The 22,864-nt window shown below is 42.4% G+C and overlaps 1 protein-coding gene across 1 annotated transcript in view; it reads left to right on the top strand.

The window, feature by feature from the left end:
- LOC102560908 (neural-cadherin) overlaps positions 1-22,864 on the top strand; it is a 125,163-nt gene that overhangs the window by 52,810 nt on the left and 49,489 nt on the right. The window contains exons 6-11 of the mRNA XM_019492937.2: positions 149-398; positions 6,721-6,863; positions 16,144-16,316; positions 17,237-17,405; positions 18,592-18,762; positions 20,233-20,405. Coding sequence (XP_019348482.2) covers positions 149-398; positions 6,721-6,863; positions 16,144-16,316; positions 17,237-17,405; positions 18,592-18,762; positions 20,233-20,405 — 1,079 coding nt within the window. The remainder of the gene's footprint in view (positions 1-148; positions 399-6,720; positions 6,864-16,143; positions 16,317-17,236; positions 17,406-18,591; positions 18,763-20,232; positions 20,406-22,864) is intronic.

Genomic DNA, 22,864 nt, shown 5'->3' with positions numbered 1-22,864 from the left:
GATTTTTTTAAGGAATTCTTTCAACTGTTACATTTTAAGGCAAAGTTATTATTGTGTATATGCCATTTGTTATTTTTTATAAAGTTTTTAACAATCTAATTCATAGACTTTGATTTAGAAACTATCTTTTTTTCTTCTGTTTTACTAGTGGCAGCCAGCGACTGTGATTCGGAAGAAAATGCTGAAATACTATATTACACTTTGAGTCCAGAGTTTAGTATTTCTTCGCAGGGTACTATCTTTCCAGCAGAACAGTTGGACTATGAGCGACCCAACCATCTTTATGAGTTTATAATCATGGCTGTAGATAAAGGGGAAGAGCCAAAGACTGGCACAGCAACTGTTAGGATCCATGTTTCAAATGTGAATGATGAAGCACCTGAATTTTCCCAGGCAATGTAAATATATAAGATATTTTCTTTTTACTCTTGTCTCTTATATTGATAATCCAATTGAGATGTGGTTAGAGGGCCAGACCCTTTCATCCCCACCAGTAAAATGAGACCTTAAATTTGGTTCTTAATTCATAAAATGTAAAGCTAGTTTCAGGGGACTTTGTGACACATTCATTGTTGAGTCTGAAAAGTCAGGTTTAGAGAGTCTAATTTGGTATAACTTGCACCTACTGGTAGTATTTCTTTTGCACTCCCCCAAAATGTATTTGGAATCCTGCAGAGTTTCACTTTCTTAAATTAGATCACCCTTGCATATATAATCTTTTGTACTTAGTCCATTGAATTGAAGAGATTCTACCATTTGTAACACAGATAAATGGCACATTCATATCAAGAAGCACACCTGTCCACCGGCTTCCATGTGCCAGATGTCAAAAAGAGGCAGGAAAACTATTCAGAGGATGCTCTTCATCCCCATTTTTTAAATCTCTATCTCCATCACTCTTTAGAATAGCAGGGGGCACCCTTGTAGCAGCTTCACTGCCTCATTTCCAGACTTAGTTCCTGTGGAGCAGGTATGCTTCTCAATGATACCCCCTTGGGAGCACCACAGAACTAGTATAAACATGAACAAAGGGGCCAGAGGAGATAAGTGATGCAGAAAAAGCAACTAAGAGTGGTATGTGAATACTTACTTTAAAGTTGGCTGTTTCTTGCTTGCATCTTTTTCCAGCTCTTTGTGCCAGTCATATCAAAATTGAATCCTTTACATTCTCTCACACAATGGTAAGTGGTGAAATTGGGTCTAATGGGGCCCAACTGAGTTGAATTTATACCTTCTCCCAGAACCTGGTCCTGAAAGTCAGTAGGATACTTAGTAGGATAGCTACTTCAAAAGGTAAAAAAAGTGGATTGTTTAAAAGTACAAATTCTTCTGAAATGGGATTCTATAATACCTCCAGCTCTGGTTTTTGGTAGAGGTACACAGATATATTGGTCACAGATTGGATTGGCACAGATAAAAGGAAAATTAACATTATCGGCTATTGACTTTTTTTGCCCAGTGTAGCTGATAATGTCACTGATTAGCTGCTACATGCAGGAATGCAGCCTGGGAGCATTGAGAGCAGTGCCCTGCCAGTAAGTCTGTGGTGGGGAAGGGGCGTGGGGGAGGAAAGGGGCATGGCAGGGGGCAGATTGAGCCCCCCACAGAGAGGGAGGGGTACAGAGGCAGGTGTTGCCCAGATAGGGCAGTGTTTGTGACCCTGGAGTGGGGCGCAGGGTGGAGCTGCAGCAGTGGCAGGGAGCCACCACCCCTCCCCACCTGTATGCGCCCCTGGGGGAGGCATGGGGGGCATGTTCCCCTTGGATTTGTGCACAGGGTGAGGGTGGGCTGCAAGCTTGGGGCCAAGGACTGTGCTAGCCTCGTCCTGGCAGGGGGGCTGGAAGCAGGGTGGGCGGAGGCGGGGTGGGCTCAGCTCCATGGGTGAGCAGTGGTGGCAGCTTTGGGAGGGATTACTACAGGGGGGTTACAGGGAATGTTGGGGTGCCCATAGCTCTACAAACTCCCCCTATAGCATCATCCCTGCTTGGGGCGCTCCACTCTGCTGCCTTTTCCTTGGGGTAGCTATAGCTCCCCAAGCCCTCCCTGTGGCCAGTGCAGGGTTCCCAAATTCCCTGTAGCCCCTTGTAACCACCCCTCTCTGTGCCACTGCTGCCCCTGCCCACTCCCAGCCCAGCTTCCCCACTGGGAAGAGGTCAGCACAGCCCCTGGCCCTGAGCCCGTAGTGGGCAGCCTGCGCTCACCCTGTGCACAAGTCCAGAGGGGCACATGCCTCCCCTAGGGGTGCGCACAGTAGTGGGGAGCAGTCCCCCCCTCCCCACTCCCTAGTGCCTCTTGGATGAGCTGCCTGTGGCTCTGTTCCACGCCCCGACCCGGGGTCACATTCACCACCCTGGCTGTGCAGTGCCTGCCCCTGCCCCCATGCCCCTTCCCTCCCCCATCTCCCTTCCCCTCCACAGATTTACTAGCAGGATGCTGCTCTCTAAGCTGCCTGTGTGCATTCCTGTAGATATGCTATTGGATTGGTATCAGCCGATATGGTTGGCTAATAATCAGCTATCAGTGTTGGCCAAGACAGTCTTTATCAGAGCACCCCTAGTTTTTGGTTTTGAGATTTGCATTCATATATCCAAATCCTCATTTGGAATTATGAGCTAGGATCAGATCTAAAATTAGAAGAGCACTTTTTCTGGATGTATGCCAGGATTTCAGAAATCTTTTGAGATATGCTGCTGATGAAACTTGTAGGGAAACAGGATTGAGACCTCAACTTACAGGAAAACATTAAAGTTTGTACATTTTACAAAAAAAATAAAATAATTGATTCATATTTGAGAGGAAGGCAGAAATTTTGCAAGTTTGTTTTTCTTTTCATGGTGTGAGTGATTTGTATAGAAATGCAGACATGTACATACTACCCAGAGTGTATAATTTCTAGACTGTCTGACAAGTTAATCATCTTCTAGCCATTCATTGTAACAGAGGCAATGGGCTTTTTGATTACAGGCCTTCATCATTAGTCTCTAAGTAAATGAATACTGTATTGGCATAGACTCCAACCATTGCTATATCTAAACTGATTCTTAACTGTACAGTTTGCTGACTAACTTAAATTGGCAACAATCAGCAAATAAATGGTTTAGGCTTTGGTAAAACTTTAGGCTTTTGTAAAATTCTTGCATCCCAGTTTTACTGAATTGCTAAAGCAAAATGCTAAGTAAGTGACAGTCTTAAATGACTACTGCATTAGAGAAGAAGTCACAGGATAAACATATACAATAGATAAGTGGAATGTATTTCTTCTTAGTCACTTCTTCCACAAATACAGATTACATGCTCTAGGCTTTTGCTCTTCAAAGCTTGGGTTTTAGAAGTGTCTGAAGTTGTCTCAGAAGCAGAATGCCTTTACATTCAAATGACAGATTCCTGTGGAATTCCCAGTTTCCCACTGTTACCTTCTGATTTTCATTTATCAACTTAAAAGTGCAAGTTGCTCTGAGCAAAGCTCCGAAAGGGATTTCAGTAGTACCAGGTTTGCACAGTTAGGAATCAGCTCGTCTAAACCTGCACAACGTCAAGGTTGAACAAAACTTCAAGGTTTCCTGACATTCCTTATATTATATAAAGGAATAATATGCCTTGAAAATGTCCTACTTTCCTTCCTTCTAGCAAACCACCAGCTGAGATATATAACTAAATATTCTTGAGAAAGTTTAGAAAGACCTAACATTTATAATGCAAAATTGTTAGTGGTGCTCTATGCGTGTCCAGATGTTGCTAGTCTTAAATTCTGCAACTCTTATGAACACACCTGTCTTGATAATATTCAGGGCTGTTAAATTGACACTTCGAGGGCAGACATACCAATCTGTTAGCCTGTTTATTCCTTATACGTATTTGTGCAGCACAAGTGTCTTTGGCTTCATGCATAACTACTTTAAAAACAAAGGCTTTGGTACCTGTTTTTATTAGATAATGAATGCCAGTAGTCATGTTTTAATTATCAACAAACTGGAATCAGAATGCAAACTTAGCAAAAGCCAAAGAAAAAAAAGTTTAACATTCGAGTTTTACTACAGGATACATTAAAAAGTGAGCATTAGTTTAATGTTATTTTAATTATTTTTAATTTCTCTTTTTACTCAGTGGTCTCTGGATCTAGTTTATCCATAGGGAGTTCTGTATGGAACCAGCTTCTGCTGTCCGGATGCATACAGTTCTCTCAAGTCAATACAGCTACATTATTGTATCTGGGAACAAAAGATTCACAGTCATTTTGCTGTTACAGAACTGGCTATGAACAGACGTTCAGTTTCTCCAGGAAGAGTCCCTGTTCTCTCAGGAGAAACTGTGAGTGTACAGATGTTTGTAATTCTTCTCCCAGAGGAAAAATGGCCATTCTGGGAGAAAAACAGTCTGTACACTTGAGTGTGTGGTGCTTAGCATTTTGTAGCTGGCATTCAGGGCCAAAGAAATGAACCTGAACCACTTAGCTTCCTGTGATGGAGGGTAGCTGTGGGAGGAGTGTGATAATCTCATGCTTTGGGACTTTTTTAACGCAATTTTTTCGGTTTCTTGGTGAATTTTTTCCCCTTACCTTCCATTGAAACATTAAACTTCACACTTCTTATGGCATGCAGAAACCTTTCATGTATCTGTTTGATGGATTTGTGTAGGGTCAAACAAAGTGCCAGACTTGGGGTCACAAAACAATTTTCCCTCAGGTCAGATTGGCAAGAACCATTGCAGGTATTTTCCTTGTTTGAAGAGCTCAGAAGTGTCTTCTACTGCTATGTTCCTTTAAGAAGGTGTTCTGTTTAACTCCATGTACATTCCAGGTGATAACTTCTTATTTTGGTTTCTCTTTTTTATGCTCATGCATTCTTGAATCTAATGCAGATGAACTTAATGCAGATTTTATCTGTAATGTTATGTTGTATACATTCACCATAATCACCTATACATCAGTTCCTTTAAGACACTAGTCTGCAGTCAGTGTTATGCTTTATGTTGTGCGTCAGGCCAGCTGGGCACTGTGAGTATATCAATTTTATCACAGGCCAACTGGGCTGTTTGATTCAGTTTCGGATCGAGGAGGCAAAAGTTGGGAGTGGAATAAAGGCAAATTTATTATAGCTTATACACACACAACAGTTAACAGAAAGATAAATGCAATAAGCAGATAAGGCAGTATAAAAGAGCTAATAGTAAAATAATAACAACAGATAATAATAACAGATAGATAGATCAATCTGTCACAGGCCAACTGGGCACTGTGAGGGTATTAACCACACTGGGCTGTTCAAAACAACAAATAGACAGACATGGGTTGGCAACTTATTGATAGTCCCTCAATGCCAGGTGCGCGCCAAGTGATTCCAGCGAAGTCAGGTGTCCCTGATGATCGACGCTGTCAGAGGGATTACCGGGGAAGGTCCCTTGATCAGGATCTGATCCTCACTCGCACCAGGAGTCTGGGGTCTGGGCGTGGGACAGAAATGACTGTTCTGTTCCCTCCTTCCTGCTGGTCATCTGATGCATGTGTTTTTTATATCTAGTCTTACGTTTATCTGTTGGCCTCAGGGCCACTCACAATATTGCCCTCTAGCTGTTACCCTATGGGATTGAAAGGTGTTAAAATTATCATAAAAGGTTACTAACCAGACTCAGGTTTATCCAATAAGCAAATTACGATGCAGCACATTTAGGTTTGAAATTGACATCGCTCCGCCTAAATCCCAACTCCCTTAGGCTTCAGTTGAATATGCTTTCTTGGGATACGCTTTCCTGGAATGTGTTTGGGTGTGCCTAGCAGTTAGATCCAGTTTTTATCGCTAAGGCTGAACCCTGAGCAAAAAACCGTTAGGCCAGCTAATCTCACAGCTACAGCTTTGCCTCTGGGGCTCAGTCAGTCAGTTCCATGAACAGTTAATTTATCAGTTTGGTTAAACTTATGACAAACAAGTTACATCTGCAGTTTACAAACTTACAAGCTTATATTAACTAATATTACCTACGTAGGCACAATACCAAATGCCTCCAAGAAGCACATATTATTGCTTATTAATCCCTCTAGTTCTGGCTATGACAATGTTGGACTAAAGCAAAGATGCAAATAATGATGATGAAGATATCCTTTCTTTAAATAGATTTGCTATCCATATATACTCTGAACTTTTTAGTTTGGAGATATCTTTTCCTATTATTATTTTGTAACTCAATTATGAAAAACTTAAGGCTACCACTCGTTTCATTTTGTTAATTTTCACCTTCTGCTTTTTTAGAGTAAACTTGATGATTTGAATTCCTCTGTCTCCATATTTAATGTTTAAAGTTATCATTTATAGTTCATTTAGTTTTCTTGTGCAAAGTTAAGATATGCTTTTGAATGACTGAATTACCTTGGCTTCATGAAGCTTTCTTATTTTGTTGCACATTAAATGCAGAAAAAAGAAAAGAAATACAAACCGGTATGGAAGGAAATGGCAGAAATAGCCTGTTAATTATTTGCTTTGATAAATATGAAGACTTATTGTTTCATTGACAAAGTAACATGTCTCATCAGCATATTGTTTTGTTGGTTAACAAAGTAACATGTCACATCATCTAAAGTTGCATTATTCATTAAACTATAAACCTCTTCATTCTTTTATAAAGATAATAATTAAATAATGTACTGAAGCATCATTCAGTTGTACATATATTTTATAAGACCTTTTCATGAACATTTGTAAATATGTGATTATAATTTCTTTTTATCAGCTACAGAAGTTTCGTTTCTGAAGACGCAGGTCCAAATACATTGATTGCTACAGTAAATGCTATAGACCCTGATGGAGATGATGTGACTTATGACATTCAAGCAGGAAATCAAAAGGGAAACTTTGTTATTGACCATCAGAAAGGTAATAAACTTCTTATTGTTCTGCACTGTATGGTCTTAAGAGTTTCTGGTGGTTTGCATGTACTGTACCTTGTATCCTGTCTTAACTATAAAAACTGAGTAGGATACCTGCTGTTGCTAAGTTACTACTATAATAATAAAAAATATGTAGTAACAAACAAATGCAACTCTTCTACCTTCACAATTCCTTCCACCTTCATTCTGTTCTAATAGGCATCATTTTCCAAGCTATTTGTTCCAGGCTATTGTTTGTTATATATGCATTGTCTGATTTTAATCAATGTAGAGAGAATGATTACCTAATAAGCTAACTTAAGCTGTTTTCCTATTGTTCCACTTCCTGAAGCATGTAGCTAAGGAGATAGAGAGTATACCACCTGGGTAATCAGCTACTGAGCTTGCTAAAAATGATATTCCAAACATTGGTGTGGGATTGCATTTTCCACTGAGAATAGTCATTGGAATTATCTGTAACACAGGATTCCAGGGAGAAGTGACACTACTGGCAGAAGATTAAAGTTTCATGTTGGTCTTAAAGTTTTGAGAAATAAGTATGTATTACTATTGTGTTCATAACATTGCCACACTGAAGATTTAAGCAATACTGTAGTAGTTGGGTGTGTGCTGTTATAATATTGAGGACTGGAGCCATCAGCAGCTTTGTATACCAGCAGATTGAGTAGGTGTGTGTTCAGTCTGGTTTTGGGAGCACATGGAAGTTGTATAGACTTAACTTATACATGTGGTAGTTTTCTTTGGTAATTTGTGTTTTTTTTTTTCCACACACACAATTGTGTCAAAGCATAATAAATGCTGTGGTCTGTGGAGAAGGATACTACATTATCTTGTATGCCTTAATATCTCCTACTGTAAATACATATTGTGTAGATTCAAGCTTTGCTTTATAGTCCTTACCTGGGCAAAAACCTTAGTGACCTTGTTTGTAATGGCACTTTTGCAAGAGTAAGGACTGCATGGTCCATAATGTTGTGTTGAGGATAGAATTTTATTTATCAGATATCTACTATGTATTATATTTGAAATGCTTTTATAGCCTTAAATGTCCTTTAAACTAACATTACTCTTTCACTTAGAGTTTCAGCCCATGTACATATGTGCTATAGAAAAAGCTGTTGGTGTACCCCTAAGGGGACCAGGCATGGTGTGGCAAATGAAGAGAGCTGGCATAAAACCTGTGCTTTACTTACAACCCAGTTATGTCCTGCTCCGAGGGCCTAAGCTCTATTTATGTCATGCATAGCCCTTGTGCTTGTTCAAGTTGAATAACCGTTTGTGCTTGGGGAATTTATAAATCTCTCATAACAACTGTTTATGTGCTGAATCTTGTTATGTAAAAGTTCAGCCTGGGATCAATTTCTTAACACAGCTCTTTCAATAAAACATTTTAACTCATTTGAATTTTGGAGGAAAACACTGAGGTTTTAGATATTTTCTATGTTGATGGGCATGCTTTTGGCAAATCACTTACTGTTCATGCATGAGTAAACATATCCGATGATAAGTCAAGAATTAATGTTCACTTGTGCATTTGAGGGCAGGATCAGATCTCAGCCCTCTCCTCTTCATGCACTTAAAATTCTGTAAAAGTTATAATTATGCATACCTAAATGTATTTATGGAGTTAGACGAAAAACCAGCACACTGTTTCTCACATGAGTTGTCTGATTTGAATCAGGAGGACCTCTTACATGAAAGAATATTACTTATATGATGGAGGTTTTGCAGAATTGGGCCCATACTCTGCAGCAACAATTTATGTGATTCCTGTAGCACTGTCACATAATTTTGAAATACCAAACAAAGAGAAACACCAGCAACCTCATTAAACGCATGTTGAGACAGCTGGCATATCCATTTAAATTAATCGGATTTGTTTGACATTTACCTTTTGAGAAAACAAAGAAGGATATTTTGAGTTAGGAATGGAAGATCAACTTGAGATTTCAGTGACATCAGTTAAATCTGGAGTAATTCTGTTGACTTCTGTAAGTTACACTGTATTTAACCTGTTTTAGTGGCAATCAGAATTTTTCCTGAGTCTCTGCGAACTGTGAGCTCAGGAAACTTGGCATAGGAAAGCGATCTGCCATAGATCCATCCTTTTTTCATTTCACTGTCACAGTCGCACTTAGCATGAAAGTTTAATTTCAATGCAAATACTGTTTTTGCAATATTAATGTTGCAGTTTCTGAATGTATTTCAGACTTGCCTAGAAATGTTCTAAAAAGATATGCCCAAAAGATAAATGGATTGCAGGATACTGCTGCAGATGTGAGACCTGACCCTGAATGTGCTGACTTCCCTGTAACCATTCCTGACCTCACTAAAGAGTTGCAGAATCTTAGGGACATATTTTAAAGGTATTTAACTACCTAAAGAACCTGTAGGTTCCTGGCAAGATCCTCAGAAGTTCCCAACTGACACAGATATAACCTGCTTGAAAATCCCCATCTGCCTCTCAAATACACAAATACCTTTTAAAAATTTGACCCTTAGCACCTCCCGGGTCCCTGCATTTCTTACTATTTAAGCTATTTTTGTAAGCAAATAAATCTTTGCTTCCCAAATACACTTTCTTGTTTCCGGAAGTTAATCTGGGTATGATAGCTTTTTCAGAAACATTTTAAGCTTTAGTTATTAATAAAATCAAAAGGATTTACATAGTGGCTTTCAGTGGCTTAATTTGAGACATAATGTCAATAGTCCATTGTTGCACAAGGTGAGGCTGAAATGTAACAAAAATAAATGTTGCATTTGCAAGCAAAGTGAGTGACACCAATCCTTTGATAATATCCCATTACATTGACAGTTTCTATTAGGCCAGATAAATAATAGAGGTGATTGATGGATGTTGGTGGAAACAAGTGACAGCTGCTTGCTGTATGTTTTTAGATAGCTGCTGTCTAACTTACTTATGTAACAGACCTTTCATTATCTCTCTCTGGCAGTCCCTTTATGCCCTACCTGGAAGTTGATGCCATTGGGATGACATGAGGGCATCAAAGTAAAGGCTTCTGAGGGTATGTCTGGACTGTCAAATAATATTGCAGTGCAGGCGGGAATCCTGACACTGGGTTAATTTAGTTAACGTGAATAATACCAAGACATGGCAGCACAGGCTAGCAGACTCATACTCTGGGTCTCTGGTGGGCTGGTACAGCCTTCACTGAACACTGCTGCCACTTTGTCCCTGTTGTTACCCTTAGGAGGTAGACTCAACTTAGCACAGGTATTCAAGCATATTACCGCTACACCAACATTGTGGCCTGTTGATGTACTCTGAGGAACTCACCATTTAGTTGTTTTTATGTAAGGTGAGACTGTAGTATGTATACACTAACTACATTAATGGAAGTAAATGCATATGAAGGTAATTAATTTGCTGTGTATTAATTGACATATATTGCATTATGTGCATGATAAGAAGTTGTATTACCGTCTAGACAAATTCCTGTGCTGTATCAGCCATTGCAGAGTGATCTGTGTGATCCCACTGGCTAGAGACAGAAGTTGCACATAAACTGGTATAAATAGGGACTTCGCCAACTTGTGGGGGCTGCCCCCCGATTTCATGGGCATAACATGGCCCTGGGCAGTCGTTTTGCAGAGTGCAATGCATGCTCCCCATGCCGCTCATTGGCTGAGGGGCTCTGGTGGCCTTGCCCCTCACTGCTGATCGGCTACAGAGGCTGCCTGTCATGTAGCTCCACCCCTCACCACTGATTGGCTGCAAGGGCTTTTTGTCATGCAGCCCCACCCCTGTCATGTGGCCCTGCTGCCAATTAGTGGAGAGGGGTGGGGCCACATGACAGACAGCCCTCACAGCCAGTCAGTGCCAAGGGATGGAGTGGAAGCCATTTTGCCTGCAGCCCTGTGAGCGGGCATCTCCTGCCACCCCCCCCCCCCACTTTCCCTCCCCAGCAATTTGACACAGTACTCAGTAAATTTTCTTTTTCCCCCCCATGCATGGGCGACTGGTGCCTCCCAAGTCTGGGGGGGCACCAGATTGCCGACGGCGGGGTGGGGTGGATGAAGGTCCCCCAGCGGCTGATTGCTGAGCCCGGAGCCACCAGTGGTGAAAGCACAAGTGCACTTCCATCAGCACTTCAGGTTTCATGGCAGGCGCTTCCAGGGGGTTCACGTGCACCTGCATGCACCCCCTACACAATCTCAGGGGGTGCACGTGCACCCCCTACACATTGCCAATGCCCCCATGGATTCCGTGCATTTCACAGGCTTTGTCTGGGATGTGTGAAGTCTGCGAAGCTGCTAATTTGGTAGGGATCTGGGTTTTCCATTTGCCATGGAAAAATTCAGATTTTCTCCTTTTAAGAAGAGAAATGCAGGAAATGCTGGGTTCCAGCCTGCAAGGAGCTGCTTAGGGTTGCGGAGAGTGGGACGAGGGTGTTCAGGCAGGGGGTTCCTCATGCATGTATGCTTGCACACATGAATGTGGCAGCCAGGCAGTGTGGAGAGCAGCTCCCTGCAGCTAAGTCATTGGGTGGGAGAACAGATTGAGGCCCCCACGATGAAGGATGGAGGGGGCAGAGTGGGGCAGGGCTGGGGTTGGGGGCACTGCTGATGACACTAAACTTTGGGGCATAGCATCCACACCGGAGGACAGGCTAGTGATCCAGGTTGACCTGGATAAACTTAATAAATGGGAGGATACAAACTTGATGACATTTAATATAGATAAATGTAAGGTATTCCACTTTGGGAGAAAAAACCCACAGCATGTTTATAGGCTCGGCAGTGCTACACTTGCTAGCACCATGGCTGAAAGAGACTTGGGGGTCATGACTGACCACAAGATGAACATGAGCCACTAATGCAATGTCGCAGCTGGCAAAGCAAACAATACTCTGGCTTGCACCCATAGATGCTTCTCAAGTAAATCTCAGGATGTCATCCTCCCACTGTACTCGGCTTTGGTGAGGCCGCAGCTGGAGTACTGCATCCAATTCTGGGCTCCACAATTCAAGAAGGATGTTGAGAAGCTTGAGAGAGTCCAGAGGAAAGCCACGCACAGGATCAGAGGGCAAGAGAATAGGCCTTATGAAGAGAGGCTGAGAGCCATGGGACTCTTCAGCCTGAAAAAGTGCAGGCTCAGGGGGGACCTGGTGGCTGCTTATAAGTATATAAAGGGTGTACATCAGGATCTGGGAGAATGTCTGTTCACCAGAGCGCCCCAAGGAAAAACAAGGACCAACGGTCATAAACTCCTCCAAGACGGTTTTAGGCTGGACATAAGGAAAAATTTCTTTGCTGTCCGAGCCCCCAAGACCTGGAATAGACTCCCTCCAGAAGTGGTGCAGGCACCTACTCTGAACTCATTCAAGAAGCGTTTGGATGCTTATCTTGCTGGGATCCTGACCTCAGCTGACTTCCTGCCCCTGGGACAGGGGGCTAGACTTGATGATCTTTGAGGTCCCTTCCAGCCGTAAGGTCTATGAAATCTATGGGGCCTGAGCCAAAATGTGTGGCTGCAGGTTCTGGCTAGGGAGTAGGACAGAGCCACAGGCAGCTCATTTGGGGGGTGGGCAGTGACTCCTCATCTCTACACGGAGTTCTTGGGGCATGGGAGGACATGTGCCCCACCAGATTTGGCCTTGGGGCAGATGCGGGTTGCCCACTGCATGCTCGGGGCTCCCTGCCCTACTGCTTTCTTCTCAGGATCCTCTGTGGTTCAGTGGGTGGGACCCAGCTTGGGAGGGCAGAGTGGGGCGGGAAGGTTTGGTGCCACTGCTTGGGAGCCCCATGCTGGCTGTGCCTCCATTGTGTGTTGCTCCATTGTGTGTTGCCCTTTGCACACCTGGCAGCGGTGGGGGGCACAACTTGATGCTGCTGCTGCTGCCAGGCAGGCAGGGGGCACCTTGCCATGGTAGCACAGTTGGCATGGGGCTGCCAGCAGTGGCACTGAGCATCCCTGCCTTCCCACCATGTGCTGCAGAGGCCCCCGGGAGGAGGATGGCAGGGCAGGGAGCTCTAAGCCTGCAGAACACGGTCCACATCCCCCCCCCCCATGGGCTCTGCTGTGGCCATGCCACCCACAGGGGAGCTGGAGCCGGGCTCCTCACTCTGCTCCAGCTGCCACCTCCCTTGTGTGGTAGCTGGAGTTCGGTCACTGCTGGCGGGGAGAGGGGCAGGGGGCTGTGGGCCCTGGCCCTGGTTCCTGGTCCCGTAGTTATGGCAGCTGGGGACCCCCTCCAGTTGGGCTGGGGAGGGCAGAGGGTTGTGGGTCATGAGTGAGGGGCACCAGCAGGGCTGGGGAGATGGTGGGCTGTGGGTGGGGACTGAGGGGCACCTGGCGGGGGGTGAGGGGCTGTGGGTTGAGAGTGAGGGGCACCAGTAGGGCTGGGGAGATGACGGGATGCGGGTCAACTGAGGAGCATTAGGAGGACCAGGGGGCTTTAGGTCAGGAGTGAAGAGCACTGGCAGGGCTGGGGGGGCTGGGGGTCAGGAGTGAGGGCACCAGCAGGGCTCAGGGAGCTGTAGGTTGAGTGAAGGGCAATGACATGGGCAGGGCATTGGCATATTAGGGCTGGTCAGTGCCACAAAGCAGGGGGTGGGAACAGCCATAGCTGCATCTGTGTCTTGCTGAAAAAAGGAGGCAAAGGGAGCTTTGACTTTCTGTGCTAAAACCCCCCTATATGAAATGCTAAAATATATAGGTATTTAGAATGTATTTTATTATAATGTTTGAGGCACTGGTAGGCTTCCAAATTGCTTTAAAATTGTGAATATATCAGTAAAACATTGTGTTCAGCTGACACACACACACACACTGGCATTTCATTTTAATCTTGGAAAAAAGTGGATTTTTGGTCTTTTAATTAGAGGATTTAGGTTTTTTTAAATCAGAGAATTTGGGATTTTTAAACAGAAAAAACCAGGATCCCTAGTGATTGGAAACTGGTTTAAACCTGTAACAGAATTGAAGTTCAGTGCACATAAACCGATTTCAAAATGGCCAAACCCAGTTTAAGGTAAACCTGGATGGATGTAGTATTAGACTTAACTGATTTCGGTTAAACCGGTTTATGGAACTTCTGTCCCAGATCCCCTCCTGAATCAAATTACCTTGCAGTCCCCTAGCATGCATTGGGGGCCCCTCTGCTAATCCTCTTCAAAGGGCAGGCAGGCTAGCCTTGGCTGCGTTGTCTGCTTTGGCTGAGCTGGGGCTGGCCCACCCCACGGCTTTCACAGAGCTTGAGGCAGCAATGCCTTCGCTCCCCAGCCTGGTCCTGCCTGTGCCTGTCAGCCCTGTGGGGAGGAGGGCGGGGGCGAGAGGAGGGGAACAGAGTCTCCAGCCCCGAGCCCTGGTCTGCGAAGGTTGTTCCTTCCATTTCGCTGACATGCTGTGGGCAAGGGGAATGGAGTCCCCCCTCCCAGCCAGTCCCGATCCCAGCATCTGCCCATGCGGGGGGAGCCCCAGGATGCACTGGGTTGCCCTGGGGTCTTGTGCTGGGTGGCAGGGCCCGATCTTTGTTTCTATGGAGCTGGCCTGGCTGGGGGGCAGGGTGGATACAACCCAAGGCCCTAGCTCAGGGACCTAAGACCACTATGGGTGGCTTCTTTTCCTCCTTCCCATGCACACCAGTAACTTGTGCCGACCTGGCTATGTGGCTCCCCCCCATGTGGGCAGATGTTGGGGTCAGGGGCTGGATCTGGGAGGGGGGACTTCCCCCTCTCTCCTGCACATCAGTGCACCAAGGGGAATTACTCGAGTTCACCCCCACCCCCCTCCCCAACCTGTAGCTGAGGGGGGAGATCAGGGCTGAGGGGTTTCCAGGCTGGTCTGAGTAGAGGCATGAGGCTTCTCCTGCGGCCAGATGCGCAGCTTGGGGGGCAAGGGGGGAGCATTGGAGGGGGGCTCTTTCTGCTCATGCTCTGTAGACTGGGAGGCATGCTTTTGCACCCCCCACCTTCTGGCTTGGGTCAGTGCATGCCTCTGTCTGCCTTTCCCAATTGAAAACTGACGTTCAGTTCAGTTCGTTATCAGTTCAATCTGTGCAACCTAGAGAAACCTGCGAAGATTGAATTGGTTCTGCCTTGGGTTGTTTGACTGTCTGTACTTAGGCACTATCATTTGGGTATTTGTATATGAGGATTTTCACTGGAAGAGCCTCCAGGGGGTAGATTTTGAGGTACTCACTGGACTTTGGTGCCAAGATCCCCCTCCCAGAAAGCATATCTATCTAATGCCTGGCCTACCTGCATTTGGGATTTTTTTCTAAATCATAGTTATCTTACCCTGTTGTAGATCTTATACTTACCTAGCCTCTCGGTATTTTCAGCTAGCTGTTTCATACTGCTCTAGGTTATTGTATTACTAACTGGTAAAATTAAATTTGTGAGTTGGCTCAGAGTTTGCCATAAAAGATTTTATATAAGGGGAAAAAACATCTTTGCTGCTTCCTAGCCAGAGTTGTGAGTCTTGCAATGGCTACTTTAAAAATGTACAATGAGTGTTTATTACTGGCTGCAGTTACAGCTGATTGAATTCATTGAGCCCTATTTAAGACCCGGCCTATTTAAGACCAGGCCCTATTTTAGAGGCCTGCAGACAAAGCCCTACAAGGAGAGATTGAGGGCCCTGGATCTCTTCAGCCTCCACAAGAAAAGGCTGAAAAGTAATCTTGTGGCTGCCTACAAATTCCTCGGGTGGGGGTGGGACACAAGGAACAGGAGATGCTCTGTTTACCAGGACACCCCTTTGAGTAACTAGGAACAATGGCCAAAAACTGATGGAGAGCTGATTTAGGTTAGACATCAGGAAGAACTTCTTTACGGTAAGGGTTGCCAGAATCTGGAATGGGCTTCCAAGGGAGGTGGTACTCCCCTGCACCTTGGGGGTCTTTCAGAGGAGGCTAGACATGCACCTGGCTGGGGTCATCTAACCCCAGTGCTCTTTCCTGCCCAGGGTAGGGGGCCAGACTCACGATCTACTGAGGTCTCTTTCGACCCAAACATCTATGAATCTATGTCCAAACTCACTGAAATCAGTGGAGTCTTCTGATTTTGATGAATTTTGGATGAGTCTACTAGTTCGGACAATGGGAAATTGATTCAAGAATGACTATACATAAAGTTGCACTAGTTTAACTACATTAATTTTAAAATCATCACTTTAGGTAAACTGGTACAACTTTCTGTTTAAACCAAATTGCATAGTGTGTAAGTGGTGGAGAGAATAGTGATAATCAATTAAAATAGTGAAAAACAAGAGACAAAATTTATTGTTTCTATTTTTATAGGGTTAATTAGACTTCGCTCAAATCCACTTCCTAAGCTTCAGGGGGCAGAATATGTTCTTAATATCACAGCTACTGATGATAATGCCTCTGGAGGGCCTCGTTCTCTCAGTAGTACAGCACTTGTCATTGTGAAAATTGACGATGTCAACAATAACAAACCTGTATTTCAGAAGGTAAATATACTAGTTTGTGTGTTGTTAAATAGCCTATAGAGAATAAGGTTCAGTTTTGTGGATTGTATGTGAAAAGTAGTAAATACATCTCCTAACCATTTTCTAAGATCATCCTGTATATCCAATTAACAGTTATTGCCATAGACTACAGTACCTTTCTGCATTGAAATAGGTAACATGCCCTACAATTGCTATGACAATAAAAAATACTTTTATAACCTATGCAGAGTGCAGAAATTTAAAAAAAAAGACTTGGAATTCTGGGATAAAGTTATCTTTGAGGACAAATATTAAAAAGCTTTAATTTTAAAGTGCTTTAAAAAAAATAAATAGAATAAATTGAGTTTTCAGCAATGTTGATTAAAGTTTTCTTTGCGCAAACATTATGAGCATGATACTGCCTCCAGATATGCAAAAGGATATTGTTGCATATTTTTCAAAATCAGCTAATTTTCCTGTGGCCCTTAAGGATCAAATGCAAATGCTGTTCACCTATTTTTGACAAAGCCATCTTGTAAGGAAAGCTTTTTTTGACCAAATTGCAAATGTTCAGTTATTAGAGGAAAAGGTTTTACAATTGGAATCATCTGCAACAGCAGCAGTTTTGTCAAAATATATTGCTTTTTTGCAAGATGCTACTAATCATCTCCATATAGTTTAAAAAAGCACAAAGTAGTAAGTGAAGTTAATGGATTGGTCACAATGTGTATACAGGAACAAAAATGTCTAAGAATCTAGTTAAAGCAGATTAAAGTTTTTTTTTTTTTTTCTCTCAATTTGGGAATTGGCTCAGACTTCCAGGCTTCATTGTCATAAAAGATTTCACTCTAGGAAAAAAATCTTTGCAGCCCTAATTTACCTAATTTAAATTTCCTGCTTTAAATTAAATGGTGGTTGAAGTATTTGAGATTTTTCCCTAGTGTCAAGATTATCGGGAACATGCTTCTGTGTTGGAAAACCAGCCTCCAGGGACATTTGTTCTGCAAATTGAGGCCACTGATGCTGATGAAGGAGCCAATGGTAGAGTGAAATACGGCATGATGCACAGAGATGGTGTCTTACCAGCATTTAGGATCCATCCTGATACAGGTAATATAAATCTCCTAACATTTTGGGTTTGAGTCTAATCTTATTTATGTCATTGAAGTTGGTGTATTACACTGGTATAAAACATCTTTAAGAAAGATGTTGTCAAACGAGCTAAACTGGATTCGAAGCATGCACAAATCATCTGCTACTTTGGGTTGTATAAATGTTCAGAACTTAACTAGAGTTAAGCTTTTCCTCAAAAACTAGAATTTCTGTTGTGTGAAATAGGTGCCTATTCTTTGTAAATAGATGTTTTTATATTTTAAATGCATGTTAGCTGAACTTTAGTTTATAAAATATGTCTTACCTGAAGGATAGTTTCAAAAGAGACTGTCAAAAAGCAAAAAATATATGAACTAAGAAAAAAAAACCCTTTTCATAATAGAAAACATAATTGATCTATATATACCTGGAGGTAACAATGGAATCAATTACTAGTTGTTTTCTTGCATATGAATTTTATCTGGAATTCCACAGCTTAAGATAAATTGTTCTTAATTATTTGCAGTTAAAGCAATTGATAATTAATTTATTCCATATCAAATTATTTTGATACTTAAAGCCGTTTTCTAATTTAGTGTCCCAGTCCTGCATATACTCCAGTATTCTGTAATCTTATGTATCTGAATAATACTGTCAAAAAGTCACTGGAGTTCATAAGTCCTTGTAGGATTTGGTATGTGACTTGTGCCATTCTTTACATCCTTGAGATAGTAGCTTAGGGCTCCTATAGATGTTGAGAGAGCTGGCTTCGATGTGCCAGAAATCCAGCATGTCAGAGCAGACTCAATTAATCAAGTCTGCTGGAGCTCAGAAATAAATGAGCTCCAGTGGACTCTAGCATCACATGAATTAGCATCCCCGCACTGAAAAATGGTGGCAGGGCACTTTGAACTAAAGCTTGTTTGAGCTTTAGTTCAAAGCGCCCTGCTGCCATTTTTCAACTGGGTGGACACTGATACATATAATGCCCAGGCACTTTTAATTAGCGCGACTCAGTAATTAAAGCACCCCCCTCCCCCTTCACACACGCACCTCCTGAAGCACATGTAAAAATCCCCTTGCATTGTAACCAAGTATATTGTTCTCCACCATTTACAGTCCCAAAAGATATAAAAGTAATCTAAGTGACTGGAAAAGAAAACTGCATGGTATTTTAACTTCTTGACCTTCAATCTGTTTTCAGGAGTCTTGACAACTTCTCAGAGATTTGATCGAGAAAAGCAGAGGGAGTATCCTATTACTGTGACTGCAACAGACCAGGCTGCAGAACCTCTCATTGGGATCTGTCAAATAAATGTTGTCATCCTGGACCAAAATGACAATGATCCCAGATTTGAAAACACCCGCTATGAATGTAATTGAGAATCATTGGATAGAGTTTCAGTACCCTGAGTGTGAGCGTACCTGATGTCTAAGATTTTTGTTTTGGTTCCCCTTCTTCTGACCCAAATGCAACTAATCCTGTGAATTCCAGGCAAAATTAATATTTCATTACAATCAGGGATGGATGCATTTATCATTAGATATTACACATAGTGATAACAAACACAGTCATTCCCCAGAGTCCTCTTTTGAATATTTCTAGAAGCAAAATCCTACCAACACATTGAAGTGCTAGTAATTTTACTCACCTGAGTAAATCAAAGCTTTGTGGGGCTTCTCAGAGGTGTGAAGGTACCCAGGAATGTAAGTGTCCATAGAATCAGGCCGTTACCACTTTACATCATTGTCCAATTAACATATTTTTGTCCTCATTGTTACATACCTTCCCATTTATTAATTATGTTCTATCCTTTAACACTTAATTTTATTCTTTTTTCCCATAATTCTAAATTTCTTATAAATGAAATGGATTGGGGGAAAAAAAGACATTTTTTTTCTGGAAATCAGGAAATAAAGGGATCACTCCTTTGCTTGAAAACTGATTGTGCGTATGTAGGAATATTTTCAGCAACTTTTATAATGGGCATTATGCACATTAAAAAGATGTTGAAGCATGGCACAAGAGTTTACAAGGTATGAAGTCAGAGAGTTATGTAAACTTGTATGCATAATTGTTCATGTCATAAATAGGAATTCTGTGCACTTAGTGAAGAGGTCAAAATATGGTTCATGTTATGTTTTTATTTATTGAATCAATAGATTGTAATGTTTTGGGTCTTTGGATAGATAATGCTTATTTAAAAAAAATATCCAAAGTCATAATTACTTAAAAGGGTAGCCTGTAACTGTTTTGGGTATTTACACATTGTGTAATTATTATATATTAAAGGAAGAATTAAATCCGCAGGGTCACAGAAATCTAGAGCTAGATATGAAAACTGTATCTTTAAGCCTCCACAGTGTGCTGAGCATTCATTACAAGGTTTTCTATTAGAAGATGATTTTACTTGGAGTCTTTTTTATCAGTAGGCATATATAACTTTCACAGAGATAAATAGGAATTATGTGCTAAAGGCTAAAGTCCTGCTTATACTGGAAAATAATTGTAATAGGTTTCAGCTTTAAGACTCAATTTTTGTGGATTTCAGTTCTGTATCAAACGAACACCTAAAGCAAAATGTTTAAAAGTGTTCTTTTTAACTTCGGCCCAAATTCCCCACAAAGATGTGCACACCTTTTGAATTTTGGCTGATTGCAGATGTGGAAAAAACCCCAAAACAACACTTTACTTTAAATTCAGCATGCTCCCATGCCAAGCCCAGTACATGTCCAAAAGACATGAGTATTCTTCATGTTTCTTAAGGAATTGCTCATATTGCTCCAATGAATTAATTGTCAATATGAAAAATGGTCAATATTAAACCTGTTCTCCTTGTGTTAGATTTCCTGAAGGAAGACACAAAAATTGGGACTAGCTTTCTTCGTGTTGCAGCCCATGATGATGATTATGGTTCAAATGCTGCCATTACATACTCAATAGCAAATGAAGATCCAAAGTATTTGCAGGTTAATCCTAGTTCAGGCTGGGTATATGTCAACCAACCCATATCTCAGGTACAGTATGTATTTTCTTCTGAACCTGGACAGCCTGGCTAACTAATGGGAAGGAATAGGGTTGAGTCTGTTTCCATCTTCATGCAGACCCTCACAGCTTAGAGAAAAGCAGTGAATAAATTTGTGGTTGTTTCTGTTCTATAAAGTATGGAAAGAGACACCCTGTGACTTTTTCTTCCCTTCAAATGGTGTGAAATTGCAATGCTACTGTAAATCCTCTGTTAAGAATGTGCTCACTCTGCCCCACTGTGGGGTACTCACTCTTCAGTACATAGATAACTATGCCTTATTTATGTCGTTATAGGTAGATTTAGGTATCTATAGGTAGATTCTGCCTGACTAACCTTGTTTCTTTCTGTGACCAGGTCACTTAGAGCTTAGATGCAGGAGTCTAGGTAGATGTCATCTTCTTGGACTTTAAGAAGGCTTTCAACACAGTATCCTATCCTATTCTTATAAACAAATTGAATGGCTGTGCCATAGACAATTACACAGTTATGTGGGTGGCAAACTGGCTTAAGGGTCGTACCCAGTGAGCGGTGGTGGATGGGTTGGTATCAGCCTGGAAAGATGTGGGCAGTGGGGTCCCCCAAACCTCGGTCCTTGGGCCATTGCTGTTCAATATCTTCATCAGCAACCTGGATGAGGGCGTGGAAAGCACTCTGTTCAAATTTGCAGATGACACCAAGCTATGGGACAAAGCAAACACTGATGGGAAGAAACCAAATCCAGGTGGACCTGGACAGGTTAGAGAAGTGGGCAGAGAACAATAGGGTGCAGTTCAACAAGGACAAGTGCAGAGTGCTGCATCTAGGGAGAAGGAATCACCAGCACACCTATAGGCTGGGGGATGACATTCTCAGCAGCAGTGGCAGAAAGAGATCTTGGAGTCGTTGTCCACTCCAAGGTGAATATGAATCATCAATGTGATGAAGCAATTAGCAGAGCTAACTGCACTTTGTCATGCATTAGTAGGTGCATCATGAACAGGTCCAGGGAGGTGACGCTCCCTGTCTATGTGGCACTGGTCAGGCCACAGCTAGAGTACTGCATCCAATTCTGGGCACTACAATTCAAGAAGGATGTGGACAACCTTGAGAGGTCCGGAGGAGGGCCATTCATATGGTTAGAGGCCTGTAGGGAAGGCCTTATGAGGAAAGGCTGAGGGACCTGGGCCTTTTCAGTCTCTGCAAGAGAAGGCTGAGGGGGGAATCTTGTGGCAGTATATAAATTCACTGGGGCAGGGGGAGGGGGCACCAGGGAATAGGAGATGCTCTGTTTACCAGAGCACCCCTTGGAATTACCAGAAACAATGGCCACAAGCTGATGGAGAGCAGGTTTAGGTTGGACATCAGGAAGAACTTCATGGTTAGGGTTGCCAGAATCTGGAACGGGCTTCCAAGGGAGGTGGTGCTCTCCCATATCTTGGGGGTCTTCAAGAGGAGACTGGACAAGCACCTGGCAGGGGTCACATGACCCCAGCATTTTTTTTTTTCCTGCCACTGGCAGGGGGTCAGATTCGATGATCCTTGAGGTCCCTTCTAACCCTAGCATCTCTGAATCTATGCCTCATGGATATTCCACATGGAAGATAAAAACACTGTAGACAGTAGTTGCTCAAAACACTTAAAATTTGATACTAAATAAATAAAGGGTCTGATACTTTTAGGGCTTCAAATTAGCCACAGCTGGTGTTGAATTTATATATATGGGCTTTGATGCGTAGGCATCCATTTGCAAATACTGGTCATTTATTTGAACTGTGAATGATGCATGGAATTTGGATGAAGTGTTGTTTGTTTTATTTTTATATACTTTCCTTCTTTCATATATATACTTTCCTCCTCAGATATAAACTTCCAAATATATGAGCCACTGTCTAGTATAATCGCTTAATGTACAGATTCCATCTGCCTCCTCTGGACATTTGTAAATTTGCAGCTTTCAATTGTCCAACAAACAGTGCAGAACTGCATTTACACAGGGGGCTGTCCAAGATGTTCATTGCGTGGAATGTTGTTTTGAAGTATCTGTATCCAGATCTCCATTTGTTCAGCTTTACCCATACTTCCCTTTTTTTTTTCTTCTAATTTTGATATACTTTCCTTCTTGATTCTGAGCATGCTGGGCTGCCCACAGCAGAGTTGCTGCTGCATAAACCAGGCCTGTCTCACAGGAACTCCAGAGCTATGAAGGAAGGCATGGTGCATAACATTCCTGAAAGCATGCGTGTGGCTCCTGTGACTCGGTGGAACTGAATCTTATCCTGCTGTTCAATACATGTTAAAAATAAGACTTACCTTTCTAACATTGTTGCACCCATTTCTACACTTAAGCTTCCTTTGTACAAAATTTAAAAAAAATGAGTGTAGTTTTGATTATATCAAATAAAATCTGAAATAACATGGTTGAGTTTTTTTCTCAGGTGAAGGAATGGTGTAGTAGGAGGGGTATTGAAT

Source organism: Alligator mississippiensis, chromosome 10, assembly GCF_030867095.1.
Source record: "Alligator mississippiensis isolate rAllMis1 chromosome 10, rAllMis1, whole genome shotgun sequence".
In the NCBI taxonomy this organism is placed as follows: Eukaryota; Metazoa; Chordata; order Crocodylia; family Alligatoridae; genus Alligator; species Alligator mississippiensis.
The sequence above is the reverse complement of the archived record's forward strand: the minus strand, read 5'-3'. Positions and strand labels throughout refer to the sequence as shown.